Source organism: Cynocephalus volans, chromosome 4, assembly GCF_027409185.1.
Source record: "Cynocephalus volans isolate mCynVol1 chromosome 4, mCynVol1.pri, whole genome shotgun sequence".
NCBI lineage: Eukaryota > Metazoa > Chordata > Mammalia > Dermoptera > Cynocephalidae > Cynocephalus > Cynocephalus volans.
Window position 1 is genome coordinate 130,039,778 of NC_084463.1, and position 17,466 is coordinate 130,057,243.

The following is a 17,466-nucleotide window of genomic DNA, read 5'->3' on the forward strand; positions in this document are numbered from 1 at the left end:
GAATTAGAAGAATTAACATTGTAAAAATGTCCATACTACCCAAAGTGATCTACATATCCAATGCAATCCTCATCAAAATATCAATGACTTTATTCACAGAAATTGGAAAAACAATCCTAACATTCATATGGAACAACAAAGACCCAAAATAGCCAAAACAATCCTGAGCAAAAAAGTAAAGCTGGAGGCATAACACTACCTGACTTCAAATTATACTACAAAGCTATAGTAATCAAAACAGCATGGTCCTGACATACAAACAGACACACAGACCAATGGAACAGAATAGAGTACCCAGAAATCGACACACATCCTTACGGCCAACTGATCTTTGACAAAGGCACCAAGAACATACATTGGGGAAAAGATTGCCTCTTCCGTAAATGGTGCTGGGAAAACTGGATGCCCATACATAGAAGAATGAAACTAGACCTGTACCTTTTGCATATACCCAAATCAACTCAAAATGGACTTAAGTATAAGATCTAAAACTATAAAACTACTAAAAGAAAGCATGGGGAAACACTTCAGGAAGTAGGACTAGGCAAAGACTTTATGATTAAGACCCCAAAAACACAGGCAACAAAAGAAAAACTAGACAAATGGGATTATATCAAACTAAAAATCTTCTGTACAGCATAGGAAATAATCAACAGAATGAAAAAACAACCTGCAGAATGGGAGAAAATATTTGCTAACTACAAATCCAACAAGTGATTACTATCCAGAATATACAAGGAACTCGAACAACTCAACAGTACAAAACCAAATAATCCTATCAAGAAATGGGCAAAGGAGCTGACTATACATTTCTTAAAGGAAGACATATAAGTGGCCAACAGGTATTTGAAAAAATGTTCAACATCACTAATCATTAGGGAAATGCAAATCAAAACCACACTGAGATATCATCTCACACCAGTTAGACTGGCTATTATCAAAAAGACAGAGAACAACAAATGCTGGCAAGGATATGGAGAAATTCCTTCTATGCTGTTGGTGGGACTATAAATTAGGACAACCATTATGGAAAACAGTATGGGGGTTTCTCAAACAACTACAGATAGAACTACCATATGACCTGGCAATCCCACTACTGTGTATATATCCCAAGGAATGGAAATCATCATGTGAAAGGGATACCAGCATTCCTGTGTTTATTGCAGCTCTATTTAACAATAGCCTAGCTATGGAACCAACCTAAATTTCCATCGATAGACCACTAGATAAGGAAAATGTGGTATATATATACACAAAGGAATACTACTCTGCCATAAAAAAGAATTAAGGTCTGCCATTCACAGCAACATGGATGAACTTAGAGAAAATTATGTTACATGAAATAAACCAGGAACAAAAAGAAAAATTCTGCATGTCCTCACTCATAAGCAGGAGCTAAACATTAAATAAGTAAATAAATAAGAAAGGAAGGAAGGAAAGAAAAGAAAAATGTGCAAACATAATAATACATTGGACTTTCAGAAGGAGAGAACAGAACCGTGGTACTGAAAGTGGGGAAAGGGAAGGGAGAGGGAGGTTAATGAGAAATTGTTTAATGGACACAAAGAATGATTTAATGATGAATAAGCTAATTATCCTTATCTGACCATCAAATGTTGTACACAAGTATTGATAGTCAACTCTATACCCCTACAGACTTTTTTGTTGAATTAATCAATGAGTGATTTAAATGTGTAAAATTTTAAGTGTGCATTCTCTTTGACTTAATAAACACATACATACATATAAAGAAGGTCAATGAAGCATTGTTCATATTTGTCTAAATATGCATCACCAGGGAAATTTTAAAAGATAGCACAGATGCATATATCAATATGGAAAGATGGCCACAGTACGTTATACAATGGGAAAAAATAGGTCACAAAGTAATATGCATAATTCTCTGTGTATGTGTTTATTTGCATCTATCAAATTAATCAGGAATGATACACTATCAATGAGAATATTTGAAGAATAGGTTTGAGAGGTACTTTTGATTATTATTTTATTCAGTTCTGAATTTTTGAATTATTGGAGGGTTTTTTCCCAAACTAACACATACTACTTTCATTATTTAAATGTGAACCATAATATACATACAAATACATGGATAATAATTTCTGGGAACATTGAAAAAACCTGCTTTTGGTGAATAACTCTGGAAAATGAGATTAAAGTTTGAGCAGAAGAGACTTTATTTTTCATCAGTATATTTTTTCTACTATGAATTTTTATAATTTGTATGTAGTACTTTTTTTAAAAAAAAAACTAATACTTAAAAAAAGATCCAACTAAAAATAGTGACTTTACCACACATACTAGTCAGATAATCTTGGAAAGAGATTTTGAATGACTAAGCTAATCCAAAACATTAACAAAGGGAAGTTTAATCTAAAAAAGAAAATTAAAAAAGATTTTCATTTTACCTTGAAGCTTATGTCATATCTATTGCATTATGTTGTTCTTTTTCTTATACCAACTCATATTGTTTTAAGTAAGTTCAAGAAAATTCAACTGAAGAGAATGTCATGATGGGCAAAAGAGAAATACATTATTTTACATTGGTTTTGCAGTAAAGCATTAAAGTCCAAATTCAGCAACAAAGAAGGCTTGAGTTAGAACCACCCAGCTAAGACACTCCAGATTTTTGGCCCACAGAAACTGTGAGATAATAAATGTTTGTTGTTTTAAGTTACTATTCTTTTGGGGTAATTTGTTACCCAGCAATAAATAACTAATACTAACATGAAATGAGTATGTCTGTGTTCTCATATCTTTATCGACATTGGATATTCCTAGTTTTATATCTTCCTTTATCTAATGGGGAGAACATACTATCTCATAGTTTTAGTTATTTAATCTCTAGTTAGGCTGAGCTGTTTTATTAGGCTAGTTCTTTTAATTTTTCTTCTGCCATATATTTCCTTCTCATGCCCTTTGTCCATTTTTCTATTGAAGTTTTTATCTTTATCTATTGCTATATTAGGCTTATTACAAGGGTACTTTAAAAAATTCATAGGATTCATTTTATTTCTATTTATCCATGAGCTCTTTGAAGTGCCTTTGTATAGATTAAGAGTATTATCCACTCTCTGATTTCTATGCTGCAAAGATTTTCCCCATTTGCCACATTTCTCTATTAATTTTTGCTCAAACTATTTTAGATTGAGGAGTTTTTAAAATTTCATGTATTCAAAGTCATTAGTCTTTTCCTTTATGGATTCTGTCTTTGCTTGTATGCTTATAAAGGTGTCTACTCACCACTACACTGGGTTAGATGCTGTAATCCGTGATTTCTTCTATTTTATGGTTCCATGTTTAATTTTAAATCTTTAACTTAGCTGAAACAGCTGAATTGTATAGAGGAAGTAAGTATTTCATTGTCTTTTTGCAAATGAATGGAGGAATGGTTAACTTTAAAAAACAAACAAAACAAAACAAAAAGTTTATCCAAGTAAAAACAATATAACAAAATACAATAACTATATTAAAATTTGATCATTATTACTTTTATTACTAGCTACACATTACTGATTAGCTATCATAGGCCAGGATCCATGCCAAATACTCAGTATTTGTATTAATATTTCCATTTTGCAGACAAAGAATGTGAAGCTTAAAAAGGTTAAATGATTTGCCTAACATCACACAGCTAATAAGTGTTGGGGTCAAGAATAGTTATTAATATTCTAAAGTAGTCCTTCTATCTTTTTTTAAAATAGATGGCATGAGCTCCATTTATAATCCAGTTGCAAATAATTATCAAATTACCTTCCATTTAATCCTTAACTGGATGGAAATAGTTTTGAATATGATGATTGAAAGCTAACCAAAATTTCTAAACCTCTAAAAGAATAAAATGCCTCATTAATAAATAGTTTTGCTTTGTGATTCTAGAATAAATGTAGCAAAAATATCAGTGATTGTGTTTGGGAATAAAGTTTTAAAATCAAAATCTTCTTAAAAATAATTTTTGTTTGAAACATTACAGCATAAATCATTTCTTAGCTAGCAATAGTACTTCTGGGAATAATTAGGAAATTATAAACTGAGAGAAAAAGAGCGGCAAAAAAGACAGCAGCATAGAAATGGATGTTTAGGCACCTAAACTTGGGGATAGAAAGGAAGAAAGTACACTTAAACCTCGGTTCTGCTCTTCTGTGTATGTTGGTGGGAAGAGTGAGACTTCTATAAGAAGGAATTATGTTCTTGGGTAATAGGAGTAAACTGTGTTCAGGTATGTCTCAGAATTAAGTCATGTGCAGACACAGGACACACAGCTGAAGGGATATTTTGGTACAGTCTCAAAATTCTACCTTTAATTTTTACGAAGACGTACAAGCTCCGTTCTTTCTGTGATTCCCTCCACACCCTAGAGCCTCACTCTGGCTCAGGAATATGGTGGAGATCAGAAATGGAATGAGAGATTGATAAGGCGAAAGCTGGGGTGAATCTTACAGTGAAGTTAGATAAAGGCAATTTTTAAAATGCTTTGACATTTCATAGCTCTGTCAAATTCCCTGCTTCTAAGCAGAGCTTAAGATGTATAGTCTTGGTTAAGTTAGTGAGTGAGTTGGGATTTTAGCCAGTATGCCAACAAATAACTCAAGGAAATGCTATTATGATAAATTTTTACATTTAAATTGTATGAAGCTCTAAATTTCTAAGATGACGCAGGCTGTCATGGAATAGCAGCTCAACTGTGTAATTCTAGAATAGTAGACAAATAAAGGTACCATGTTTATCAGTCAGATCCAATAAGAAGATAGAAACTTCACAGTAATTGAACAGGGAAAGTTTCATATAAACAATCAGTAACAGGGAATTGGAGTGGCTAGTATAACTTAAAGAGAACACTCAAAGAATTTATGAATATCAGATACAGGGAGCAGCCACTGCACCTAGACCTAAGAAATAGCTCCTAAGGAAGAGGTCTGACCCAAGGCTAAGATCCAGTTCACATCAGAAAGGGAACAGCCAAGGATCATTGGATGTCAAAATAGTCCCTGGGTACTGCACCAGCAAAATTCACTGTAAATCTTTCTTTGGAGTGCATGGGGAAGTTATCCATAGGGAGGTGCCTAGCTGGTGACACTCCACTAAAAAGTCATCTGCTATTGTCTGAATGTGTCCTCCAAAATTCATATGTTGAAACTTAATCACCAATGCAACAATATTAAGAGGTGTGGCCTTTAAGATACGATTAAGTCATGAGGATGGAGACCTCATGAATGGGATTTGATCCCTTATAAAAGAACTTGAGGGAGTGTGTTCATTCCCCTCTGTCCCTTCTACCATGTGAGGACACAGTGTTCCTCCTCTCTGGAGGACGTAGGAACAAGGCTCTATTTTGGAAGCAGAGAGCAGCCCTCCCCAGACACCAAGCCTGCTGGCACCCTGACTTTGGACTTCCCGGCCTCCAGAACTGTGAGAAATAAATTTCCATTGCTTATAAATTACCCAGCCTGTGATACTTTTTACAGCAGCACAAACAAAACATATCACCCAAGAGGGATATGCTTGAAGAAAGCATTCCCAAGGATGTGCTCCACTGGCAGCACTCTGCTGCAAGCTGGTCAAGGAAGGTGCCAGGTAATGCAGGGTAGATTTGGATCTGAGAGGCAGTAAATTGATAACTGTCACACTATGCAGTACAGGTTGAATGGTGTCTCAAAGAAGGTATGTTGAAGTCCTAACCCCTTATACCTGTGAATGTGACATTATTTGGAAGTTGGGTCTTTACAAATATAATCAAGTTAATATTGGGTAATTGAGGTGGGCCTTAATCTAATATGATGGATGTCCTTATAAAAAGATATAAATTTGGGCACAGACACTTACAGACATAAGAATGCCATGTGAAGATGCAAACACAAAGGTAAATGACCACATGAAGATGTGGAGTGTATTAACATTTATAAAGTAAGTGTATTTCACAGGGCCTAGCTTCCAAAGCCATGTAGTTTCAGGTGTAACCTAACTTTTAAAATTACACATAGAAATGTTAAGCTTGCAAAAGACAGGAGACTTTCCCCAGGCTAAAGTCTCTGTGGTAGATAAAGAATTGTAACACAGCAAAATTGTTGGCTCAAGGACAGATGCCCTTGGTGCAACTAAACCAAATGACTCTTGCCATGACGATTATTTTACTGTTCTTTTTGTAACCACCTATGTTCCTTTTCTGTAATTTTCTGGCCCGGAGAATAAACACTGAGAGAAGACCCCAGTTCATTGTTAATTTTCCAAGGACTGCCTCTCTTTTGAGGTTCGTGGAAATTAACCCCTTTGGGGCTTCTCACTGCTCAGAAGAAATGGACTTTGATTAATCCTTTTTGTGTCTCCGTCACCCTGGGGGAGAGGTGACATGAAGACAAAGGCAGAAATTAGATTTACACTGCCACAAACCAGTGAGTGCTTGGGACTACCAGAAAGTGGAAGGAGCAAGGAAGAATCCTCCCCCAGAGGATCTGGATGGAGCACAGTATTGTCAACACCTTGATTCTAAACTTGACAGCCTCCAAAACTGTGAGAGAATAAATTTCTGTTATTTTAAGCCTCTCAGTTCATGGTACTTTGATGTGGCAGCCCTAAGAAACGAATAAACCATGTATTTCCAGTCCTAATATGTCTGAGACCATGCTGGTCAGATTCTGAAGGCAAACACTAACAGACACCAAGTGATTAATCTAATTTTTGCCTTTCTTAAATATGGATGATTGATTAAAATCATTTAGGTTTGGAATCATAGAGCAGGAAGGAAATCTTGAGAATTCAAGGTCAATGCCCTCATTTTATTAAACTTTTTATGTAAATATAATATATATACAAATGAATTACACCAATCATAAACGTACAATTCAGTCACCCATTTTCACATCGTGAATACCTATTTAGCTAGCCACCCAGGTCAAGAAACAGAACATTACAACACACCAAAGCCCTCCTTATGTCCCTTTTCAGTCACTAACCCCCTTCAGGCATAGCCACTCTCCTGACTTCTAACACAATAGATTTGTCATTTTGCTCAAACTGTAAATCTTCAAACTGTAAGTAACTGGAATCATACAGTGTGTATTCTTTTGCATCTGGTTTTTTCAGTTCATTATTACATTTGTGAGATTAATATACATTGTGGTGTATAGCTGTAGTTTGTTCATTGGCATTGCCATGCCACATGATCAGAAAGTATGGCCTGTGAGCCACATCTAGCTGACCTGTTTCTGTAAATGAAGTTTTATTGAACACAGCCACACCCATTTGTTTATGCATAGTCTATGGCTGCTTTCATGCTACAAAGACAGGGCTGAGAAGTAGAGGTGAAGATAGTATGACCCACAAAGCCCAAAATATTTACTGTCTGGCTCTTTACAGAAGTTTCCCAACCCTGCCATGTAGTATTCTGATGAGTATATATAACACAATTTATTTATCCCTTCTACTGCTGACAAGCCTTTTAGTAATTCCCACTCTAAGTCTAAAACAATTAGTGCTACTATTAACATTTACTAAATATCTTTTCCTTAAGACATGTAAGCATTTCTGTTGGGCATATAACTAGCAGGGGAATTACTGGGCATGTATACACATATTCCAGCTTTAGTAAATATGGCCGGTTTTCCAAAGTTCCAGTCTCCTCATTTTAATGAATAAGGAAACTGATGCCCTGAAATGCTGGATCATATCACAGCAATGAATCAGGGAAAATTATTTTTGGCTTTGGAAAATTCGTGTTTTAAAATCAAACTAAACCTCAAAGGAAAGTATTGAGTTAAATTAAGTGAAATTCTAAACGTACAGGCACAGAGTGAAATCATTTGTGCAGAAAAAGCATTTCTTGCTCTCAACAGTAGACAGTGCATTTTATAAGAATCTGGGAACAGAAAAACTTGGGAATAAAAGCTGTAGCTTATAAAATCCTTACCTTAGAATAAATACAGCCATCAGTTCCAAACACCCACTTCTGAGACTCATCTCCTTTGTGTCTGTAATAAAAATGTAATTTAGAGATTGACACCTCTTCTCCACAGAAATACCTGTAGGTTTCAAATAAAATGATTGTTTTCCATAGAGCCTGGCAGGAAGACTGCCTACACTCTACTAAGGATTCTGCCATCATCACGGCTATATCAGCAGCTAAAACCTCTCCCAATACAATCAATTTCTCTGCTACAATGCTCTGGTACTCAAAGTGGTGTGTGTGCATGCGCACAGTGTGCATACATGTTTATGTATGTGTATTACCAATAGCAACAGTGATTAAGAATTTCGGAGAATAAATCCTATCAACAAGATTATAGAATTGTCTGCCCCCAAAAATATCCTTTGTGAGAAAGAAGGAGGGGGGCTTAATTAAGTATGAGAGGATGGTATGGAAAAGGATATCATGGAAAACTAGGAACCACAGGCACCTATTTCTGAAACAAGAAGAAAATTTTATTAGGAAATATCATATTTTCGGAGCCAAGTCTGAGTAAGAAAAAAACCTAAAGTGTGATGAAGCTAATCATGCCTAAATTTACTAATCATGGGTTCAGTAATATTTAGAAATCTTCCAAAGGTAGGACAAAATGAATTAAATTAAGTGTAACAGAATGTTAAACAAGACTTTTCCTACCGCCTCTGAGTTTTGACAGAATCATCAAAGGTTGAGAATAAAAGGTGTCAGGTAATGCTCTATTCTAAAGCAAGGGGCTATATGAGCTGGGTAGAACATGTAAAGGCAGCCATTTAAAAATGGTTCAGTACACATTAGTCTTTCACACATATCCAGTCTATACAGGAGAATATGAAGAATTTGGAGGCATGTTGAAATGGGTGTTTGATAACAATGTAGGTCTCCAGACCCCTATCCTCAGCTATTTTAATTCAGAAGGTCGGACCCCCAGAAATCTACATTAATAGGTGTTTCAAATGAGTCCAATTATAAGAACTCTGGGGAATGTGGATGTGTGTGGTCTATAGACGAGGCTTCGGAAAAAACTGAACTAAAGTGATAAGAGAAGTGAGAAAAAGAAGGATCCAATGTTCAAAATTATGAAACAATAAGAAATACGTTATCTCTGCCCTGGGTTCCTGACACAGAGTTCTTATCTCCCTTGAAATTTCTTGGGTGATAGGAGCATTCCTTTTTCTAATGAGGCAGCTCTTGGTGGGCTCCTGGAGAGAGGTTGGTCACCAGAAGGACCGAGCCGTGATTGGAAACTTAAAACTATCAGTACCACCCTCCATCTTCTGGGGAGGAAAGAGAGGCTGGAGGTTGAGTTAATAAAATTAAGAAAAAAAGAAATAGAAGGAAATAAAAATTTCTCATAATCCCCCCCCCCAAAAAAGAAACACATTTTGTGTGTGTGTGGCAAACATATATTCACACTAAGTGGATAAATAAAGACTATAAATAGCCAAAAATAAAAATAAAAATAAAATAATCAATCATGCCACCATAAAAATCACTGAAGTACAGTGTTTGAAGAGCTTCCAGGTTTGTGAACGCATCAGTGTGAGAGGAGGGTGCTGCACCTCAACTCCACAGAGAAAAAGGTCGGGGCAGTCTTGTGAGACTGAGCCCTGAACTTGTGGGATGTAATGCTAACTCCAGGTATACAGTGCCAGAACTGAATCGAACTGTAGAACCCCCAGTTGGGGACCACAGGGAATTGGAGAATTGCTTGCTGTGAAAACAACCACCACAATCCAGTATCAGAAGTAAAGTGCATAAACAGTTTTTTTTCCCCATACAAAAATATTATAAACGAAGAACTGGTTTGGTGATTGAATAAATGGTGTGGGGGGTTAGAGAGAGTGGTCAAGGGTAAGTCTCAGGTGTCAAATATGGGTAAAGAAAGAGAACATGACACTATTAAAAGAAAAAGAAATTAGAATGGAGGAGAGGGGAGCAGAGAAGTGAGAAAGTATAAAGAGTTCTAATACTTATGTAAAACAAATTTTATGAAATATCTTTCAGGGCACAACTGGTTGCAAAGCTAAGAATCCCATTTTCAGGCTTTAGACAATCATAAATGTTGCTCAAACAATTTCAGCATCAGCTGGGATGATGGAGGTATTGGGGGAAGTAGCCTTTCTAAGGATTTTTTATTTTGTAACTAAAAAGGGAAAAGAAATGCTTTTTCGTTCCGACCTGGGATCCAGAACTAAAATTATGATTATGATAATAACAATTATCTAAGAAACAACACATAGACTGTGAGAATCCAAATAGAACTGAGGGTTTATGTTGGTATATTCCCCATTGTATAGATAAATAAAGTGAGATACAAAGAGGTAAAGTGAACTGGTCAAAATCATAGCACCAGGTAGTATCCAAATAGGTGCTAGAACCCAGAGTGTCTGACTTTCAGCTCAGCACCTTCTCAATTAGATCAGAAAAGTATAACACAAGGTATTTTGTGTAACTTGAAGACTGAAAATGGAATTTAGTATCACTGAGTATAATTTGACACATAATTTCAGTGCCTTAATACACTCTTATGCAATCAGAAATATTTTTATACAATTGTATTAAAATAATTACCAAAGAGTTTCATACTATAAAACCTCCTGAGGTACTGAGAAAGTTCATATTTCAACCACTAAATGAAGAAATAACAAAAACAATAATGCTAGTCTTCAAGGCTGTCAATTTCAAGCTCAGAACTACACTCTTTTAAAAAAATAAGATTAAAAAACAGTGATTGCTGTAATGCTTTGATGGAAATGTGTTGGGTTGTGACAAAATTTAGATCATTTTAATGTGCAAGAGCTATAAGTCAGAGCAACTTTATTGCTCACAAGCAATCCCTCCTGTTATGTAAATGATTACGAGTATATTTCTTCAAGATAAATAACATAGATAATGATAATATTTCAAAGTATAAGGCATCTGCTATTGGTTATTAATATACTGATGCTAATCATGAAAACCCATGAAATTCGGTTTTGTCTTCTTACTGTACTACAGTGTTGGCATGAGGATAAATTACACTGATTTTAGTTCCAACTTTCTAAATTTATAGCATGTTTTCCTAAGAATAAAGCTACAGGAAAGATGCCCATCAGACTGGCAACTGTGTGAGGGCAGAGATCACCTGTGTCTTCAGAGCTGATCACAGTGCCTGGCATAGAACAGGAGATTAAAGATATCTTTGAATAAATACACATGTAAATAAAGTGTCAAAATGTTACTACCCTAAAAATTGATAGTAAGGCCATCACAAAAAAAATGCTTTAAATATAACATTTGCTGTTTAGGGGGGTCTAAAAGACCTTCTTTGAGGATGTGTAAAGAAACATAAATTACACCTTGGTTTAGAAAACAAGAAATAATTCTGAAAGAAATGAAAATATCCTAGCATTTGTCAAATTTTATCACAGCTTCAATTCTGTTCAAGCATATATTTGCCTAGGAAATTTTACTAAAAACATGTAGTTTCGTATCATCTCTAAGCCCTGGGAGCTTGCCAGAAGTATTCTTATTGGGAGTCTATTTATATCTATAAACATTACCTCTAAATTTTACCAAAGTTTTAAAAAACAAATCTCTCATGTAGTGCCAGATTAGGCCAGATGAGAAGGTATTATTCTAAGTTATGGTAACTTCCTTAAAAAATAAAATTTCTTCACACAAAATTGTATTTGTTTATTTTTCAAGACATTTTATATGTAAAAAAATCAAATTTAGATCCAATATGCAATGATGCTCATATGAGACTGATTTAGAGAATGATTGTCATGACTTTCCTCTTCTTGGTCAACAAGCACCAAGCTAAAAAGATTTTTAAAATAAACAAAAACAAAATAAAAAATTAGAAAGAGCAGTATTCCATCTAAAACACAATTATAAATCACATGACATAAGCTGAACTAATGATGAAAGACCTAATAAGTTCTACTCCTGGATCTGACATTAACTAGATATGACCTTCAGTAAACCACTTAGTCTCTACTGGTCTTGGAATTTCTTATAATGATAATAATATTATTATTTTTACCACACCACCTATGCTTTCATTTCATAGGTGAGGAACTGAAGATTATCTGTCCTAGGGAGCTTGCTAATTGTAACCCTGTTAAGCATGCATGTATATACAAGTACATATCTATATAAATGATAGAGATATAGATGTAGATATAGATATATATACAGATATCAATTAGATATAGATCCTATTGGGAATCTGTAAAACATATATATGTGTGTGTGTATACATACATATATACATACAAATATATATGTATACATTCTTTGAAATATTCCATTTATTAGATAATAGAGACAAAATGGCAACCCATGGCTACAGTTTAGTTTGGGGAAAATTTCACAGGCTACTGTTCATTATTTCTAGTTGACTGTAAGGAGGACTGTCACCATGTTTCACAGTCACAAAACTATTTTCCCAGACAGCCTCAAATGACTCTGGTATTTACCAGTGCTACCTGAGCCAAAAGTAGAATCCACATTAGAGGACCAAGGAAAAGAGAATTGCCCTCCACAATTCTTAACACAGTAGAAAAAGAGATAAGAAGTTTTATTCAGCAATCCACATACTGTGAAATTATATATAAACAATTTCGTATTTGATGTTGACATTTCTAATGGTGTTATCTATATGGGTGAATATTACTTCTGTCTGCTGCTATTACCTAGCACTATACAGCTACATTTGGTGGCTCTACTTAAAGGTGTCCTTAAAGTAGTATGTATTTTTAACCTAGTCTGGTAAATGTCAGCTAGTTATTTCATTTCCAGCTAGGCCTAAGTGGATAAAAAAGTGGATGCAAAAAAACTATAACTGAAAGTTCAACACTGAAATAAGGAAAATGCTAAAAAATTATTTACAATTGAGAAATACCACGTCCTCACGCATAAGTGGGACCTAAGAAACAAAGTAAGAAAGAAAGACCATAATAAAATGTTGAACTTTCAGAAGGAGAGAACAAATCTATAGTTACTAGAGGTGGGAAAGGGGAAGAGGGATAGGGAGTAAATGGGTAAGGGTCACAAAATGTAATTATGACTTGTAATGATGAATATGCTAATAATATTGATTTGATCATCACATACTATACAAAAATAGTGATAGTCAACTCTGTACCCCATAAATATGCATAAATAAAAATAATTTTTAAAATATAAAAAATAAATTAAAAATAAAATTGAACAGGGTTCCATGAGAGTCTGAAAGTACTTTTATGGATCATTTTTAAGACTAGAAATTCAGCCCTGTATTTATTCTGATTTAGGAAGTCTACAGCCTAAAGATAGGCAGAAAACAAATATTCTATGGCAGTACCATTAATCAAGTGATTCTACATGTCGGGGTTGCAAATTCAAAAGTTACGGGCCAGACAGATAATAGAAATGTAGAAACAGGCTACAGCTGCTAGCGTGAGGGCTGCCACGGGGGGTGGTGGAGAACAGAGCAAATCAGAGGACGGTCCGTCACTCAGCTCCCACCTGATAAGTATCATGAGAGAATGCAGGTCTACTGCTGCCTTTTTTTGGCTTTTTTTTTCAACAAAAGCTAGAAGTATGTAATTTTCTGTGTGAAATCTCTCTATTTCTATAGGCTCACAACTAACTAAAGGAATTATAATAATGTACAGGCCAAACAAAATCTATGGATCACCAGTTTTTAACTCCTATTGTCCAATCAGTGTGTGTGTTTTATTTTACTTAATTTTTTAGTTTAACACTGAAGGCCAATCCTATATATTCACAAGACAAAAATGAAACAAAATCAAAAGTAAGAGCTATTCTCCAAAGTTACTGAACAATTTTATATTTTCACCAACTATGTGTGAGGGTTCTAGTTGTACCACATCCTCTCCATGACCGTGACCATACCATGACCATAGTATGACCAGTCTTTTAAACATTAGACATTCGAACAAATATGTAGTGATAACTCATTGTAGGTTTGTTTTGCATCCCCCTAATGATTAATGATGTTGAGCATGTTTTCATATGCCAACTGTATATCTGCCTTGTTAAAGTACCTGTTCAAATCATTTATCTGCCCATGTTTTCTTGAGTTTTGTGTGTATGTATGTATTTTGCAAATATACGTGATCTGCAAAAATTTTCACCTTGTCTGTGGCTTGTTTTTCATTCTCTTAATACTTTCTTTCAAAGAAGAGAAATTCTTAATTTTGATGAAGCCCAACTTGTCAATTTATATTTTTGTGTATCATGCTTTCGGTGTCATATCTAAGAAAGTTTGGTCTAATACAAGGTCACAAATATTTACTCCTATGTTTCCATCTAAAATATTTAGTCTTAGATTTTATATTTAGGTCTATGATCCATTTTGAGTTAATTATTGTTAAACCAAACTTGCATACCTGGGATAAATCCCACTTGGTCATGATATATTATCTTTTTATATATTGTTATATTCAATTTGCTAAAATTTTGTTAAGAATTTTTTGAATTTATATTCATGAGAGATATTGATCTATTATTTTCTTTTCCTATAATGTCTTTGTCTAATTTTTGTTATCAGAATAATGCTGGCCTAGAATCAGCTGGGAAGTATCCCCTCTTATTCTATTTTCTGGATGACATTGTCTAGAATTGGTACTATTTTTTCCAAAATGTTTGGTAGCATTTCCTAGTGAAGGGAGGGAAGCCATCTGAAACTGGATTTTCCTTGTGGGAAGGTTTTCAAATAAAAATTCAATTTCTTTAAGCGATATGGTGTCATTCAGCTTACCTACTTATTCTTGAATAAGCATTGGTAGTTTGTGTCCTTTAAAGGAATTGATCCTTATAATCTAAGCTGACAAATTTATTGGCACTTAGTTTTTCAAAATATTTCCTTATCCTTTTAATAACTGTATAAATCACCTCTTTCATTCCTGATACTGGTAATTTGTGTCCTCTCTCTTTATTTCCTGAACAATCTGGCTAGAAGTATATCAGTTCCTTTGATCTTAAAAAAAAAAAAAAAAAAAAAAAAAAAAAAAAAAACTTTTATTTCCTTGATTCTCTCTATTTTCCTGTTTTCTATTTCATTGATTTTCACTCTGACTTTTATTATTCCCTCTTTTCTGCTTACTTTGGATTTGATTAGCTCTTCTAGTTTCTTAAAGTAGAATTTGGGGATATTGATTTGATATTTTTCTTTTTTTCTTATATAGGCATTTATATAAATTTCCCTCGGAAAACTTCTTAAGCAGCATCTCACAAATTTTAATATGTTGTATTTTCATTTTCATTCCGTTCAAAATACTTGCTAATTTCCATTTTGATGTCATCTTTGATTCATGGGTTATTTAGAAATGGGTCCAAATATGTTGTGTCCAAATATGTGGAGGTTTTCCAGAAAGCTTTCTGCTATTGATTTCTAATTTAACTTAATTATGGCCAGAGAACATACTTTATATTACTTGAATTCCATTAAATTTATTGAGATTTGTTGTATGGTCAGAATACAGACTATTTTAGTTAATACGCTGTGCACTTGAAAAGAATATGTCTTCTGCTGTTGTTCGGTGCTTTATTCTATAAATATCAATTAGGTTAAACTGGTTGATAGTGTTGTTCTAGTCTTCTGTATCCTTACAGATTTTTTTCCACTTGTTCTATTAATTATTGAAAGAGAATATTGTTATAGCTCACTACAGCTATAGAATTTTCTGTTTCATCTTACAGTTCTACCAGTTTTCACTTCATGTTTTCTAGATCCATGTCATTAGGTAAATAAATGTTTAGAATTATTATGTTCCCTTGACGAATCAGCCACTTAATCATTAAAAAATGACCCTCTTTTACCCCTGGTAATATTCTTTTTACTGAAGTCTACTTTTTGGCTATGAAGTAACATAGCCATTCCAGACAGATAATTCCAGATAATTCAGAGAAATTCCAGTTTTCTCTGAATTAGTTTTATCATTGTATATATTTTTTCATGCATTTACTTTTAACCTATTTGTGTCTTTATATTTAAAGTGGGTTTCTCATAAATAGTATATAGATAAATCTTGCTTTTTTATCTAATCTTATAATGTCTGACTTTTAAATGGGATGTTCAGATTAGTCACATTTAATGTGATTAATGATACAGGTGGATTTAAATCTACCATCTTGTTATTTATTTTTCTATTTCTGTTGTTTGTTCCCCTTCCTTCCTTTATCTATCTTCTTTTGGATTATTTTTTCTTATTTCATTTTAACATTTACTTTTTTTTGGTTTGTTAGCCATAACTCTTTTTTACATTATTTTAGTAGTTTCTTCAGTGATTATACATCTTTTACTAATCACAGACTACTTTCAGTTCATATTATACCATTTGATAAAGAGTATAACAATCTTTTTTCATTTCTCTCCTATTAGCTTTTTTGCTATTTCCATCACACATTTTGCTTCTACATATTATTATGTCCACAATATTTATATTTTCTTTGGCTTTAATCAATCAATTATAATTTAAAGAAACTTAAATAATAATTAGTAACATTGTTATTTACCTATATAATTACCATTTCTAGTGCTCTTTATTTCTTTCTGGTATCATTTTCTTCTGCTTGAAGGATTTCCTTTGACATTGTAGTGAAAGTGTAGTGGATTGAATTATGTCCTCCCAGAACTCCCTGAAGCTTGAGTTGTGTTTCCCAAGTTTTCGGTATTAGAAACCTGACCCCACTGTGACTGTTAGGAGGGTAGGAAATCCTATTATGGTAACTGAAAAGTGGTGACTTGAAGAGGTGATTGGATTGTAGGACCGTGCAGTAGTGCATAGATTAAAAATGGTGGCCAGGACTGTGGTTCTGAGAGCTTTAGAAAAAGAGGAGAGTCTGTCTTTCTCTCTCTGCTCTCTCCGCTTCCACCATCTTGCAATGTGAGATCCCTGAGTCACTGTCACCACCACCAAATGGACTTTGGACTTCCCAGCCTCAGAACCTGTGAGCAATAAATTTTGTTTTCTTTATAAATCACCCAATTTCAGGTATTTAGTTATAAGCAACATAAACAGACTAATACAGAAAGTCTGCTAGTGATGAATTCCTTCAGCCTGTGAATATGTGAGGTCTTTATTTTGCCTTACTTTTTAAATAATATTCTCACTGGGAAAAGATTTTTTTATTAACAGGTTTTTTCCCCTTGTGGTATTTTAAGGATATTCTTCCAGTGTCTCCTCACTTGCATGTTGCCAAGAAGAAATCTGCTGTTAGTCTTATCTTTGTTTCTCTTGTAAATAATGTGTCTTTTCTCTGTCTGCTTTTAAGATTTTATCTTTTTCACTGATTTTAAGCAATTCTATTATGATGTGACTTCATTTTATTTCTTTGCATTTCATGTATTTGAAATTTGTTGAGCTTCTTGGATCTGTAGCTTATAATTCTCACAAAATTTGGAAATTTTTCAGACACTACTTCTCCCAATATTTTTCTGTTCCCTGCTTGATCCTTTTAGAGACTCTAAATACTCAGAAACAAGGCCATATGAAGTTTCTCACATCTCATTGATT

The 17,466-nt window shown here is 34.1% G+C and overlaps 1 protein-coding gene across 1 annotated transcript in view; it reads right to left on the reverse strand.

Moving 5' to 3' along the window:
* Positions 1 to 17,466, reverse strand: part of DCDC1 (doublecortin domain containing 1) — a 451,490-nt gene that overhangs the window by 172,414 nt on the left and 261,610 nt on the right. The window contains exon 17 of the mRNA XM_063095688.1: positions 7,922 to 7,982. Within this exon, the coding sequence (XP_062951758.1) occupies positions 7,922 to 7,982 (61 nt within the window). The remainder of the gene's footprint in view (positions 1 to 7,921; positions 7,983 to 17,466) is intronic.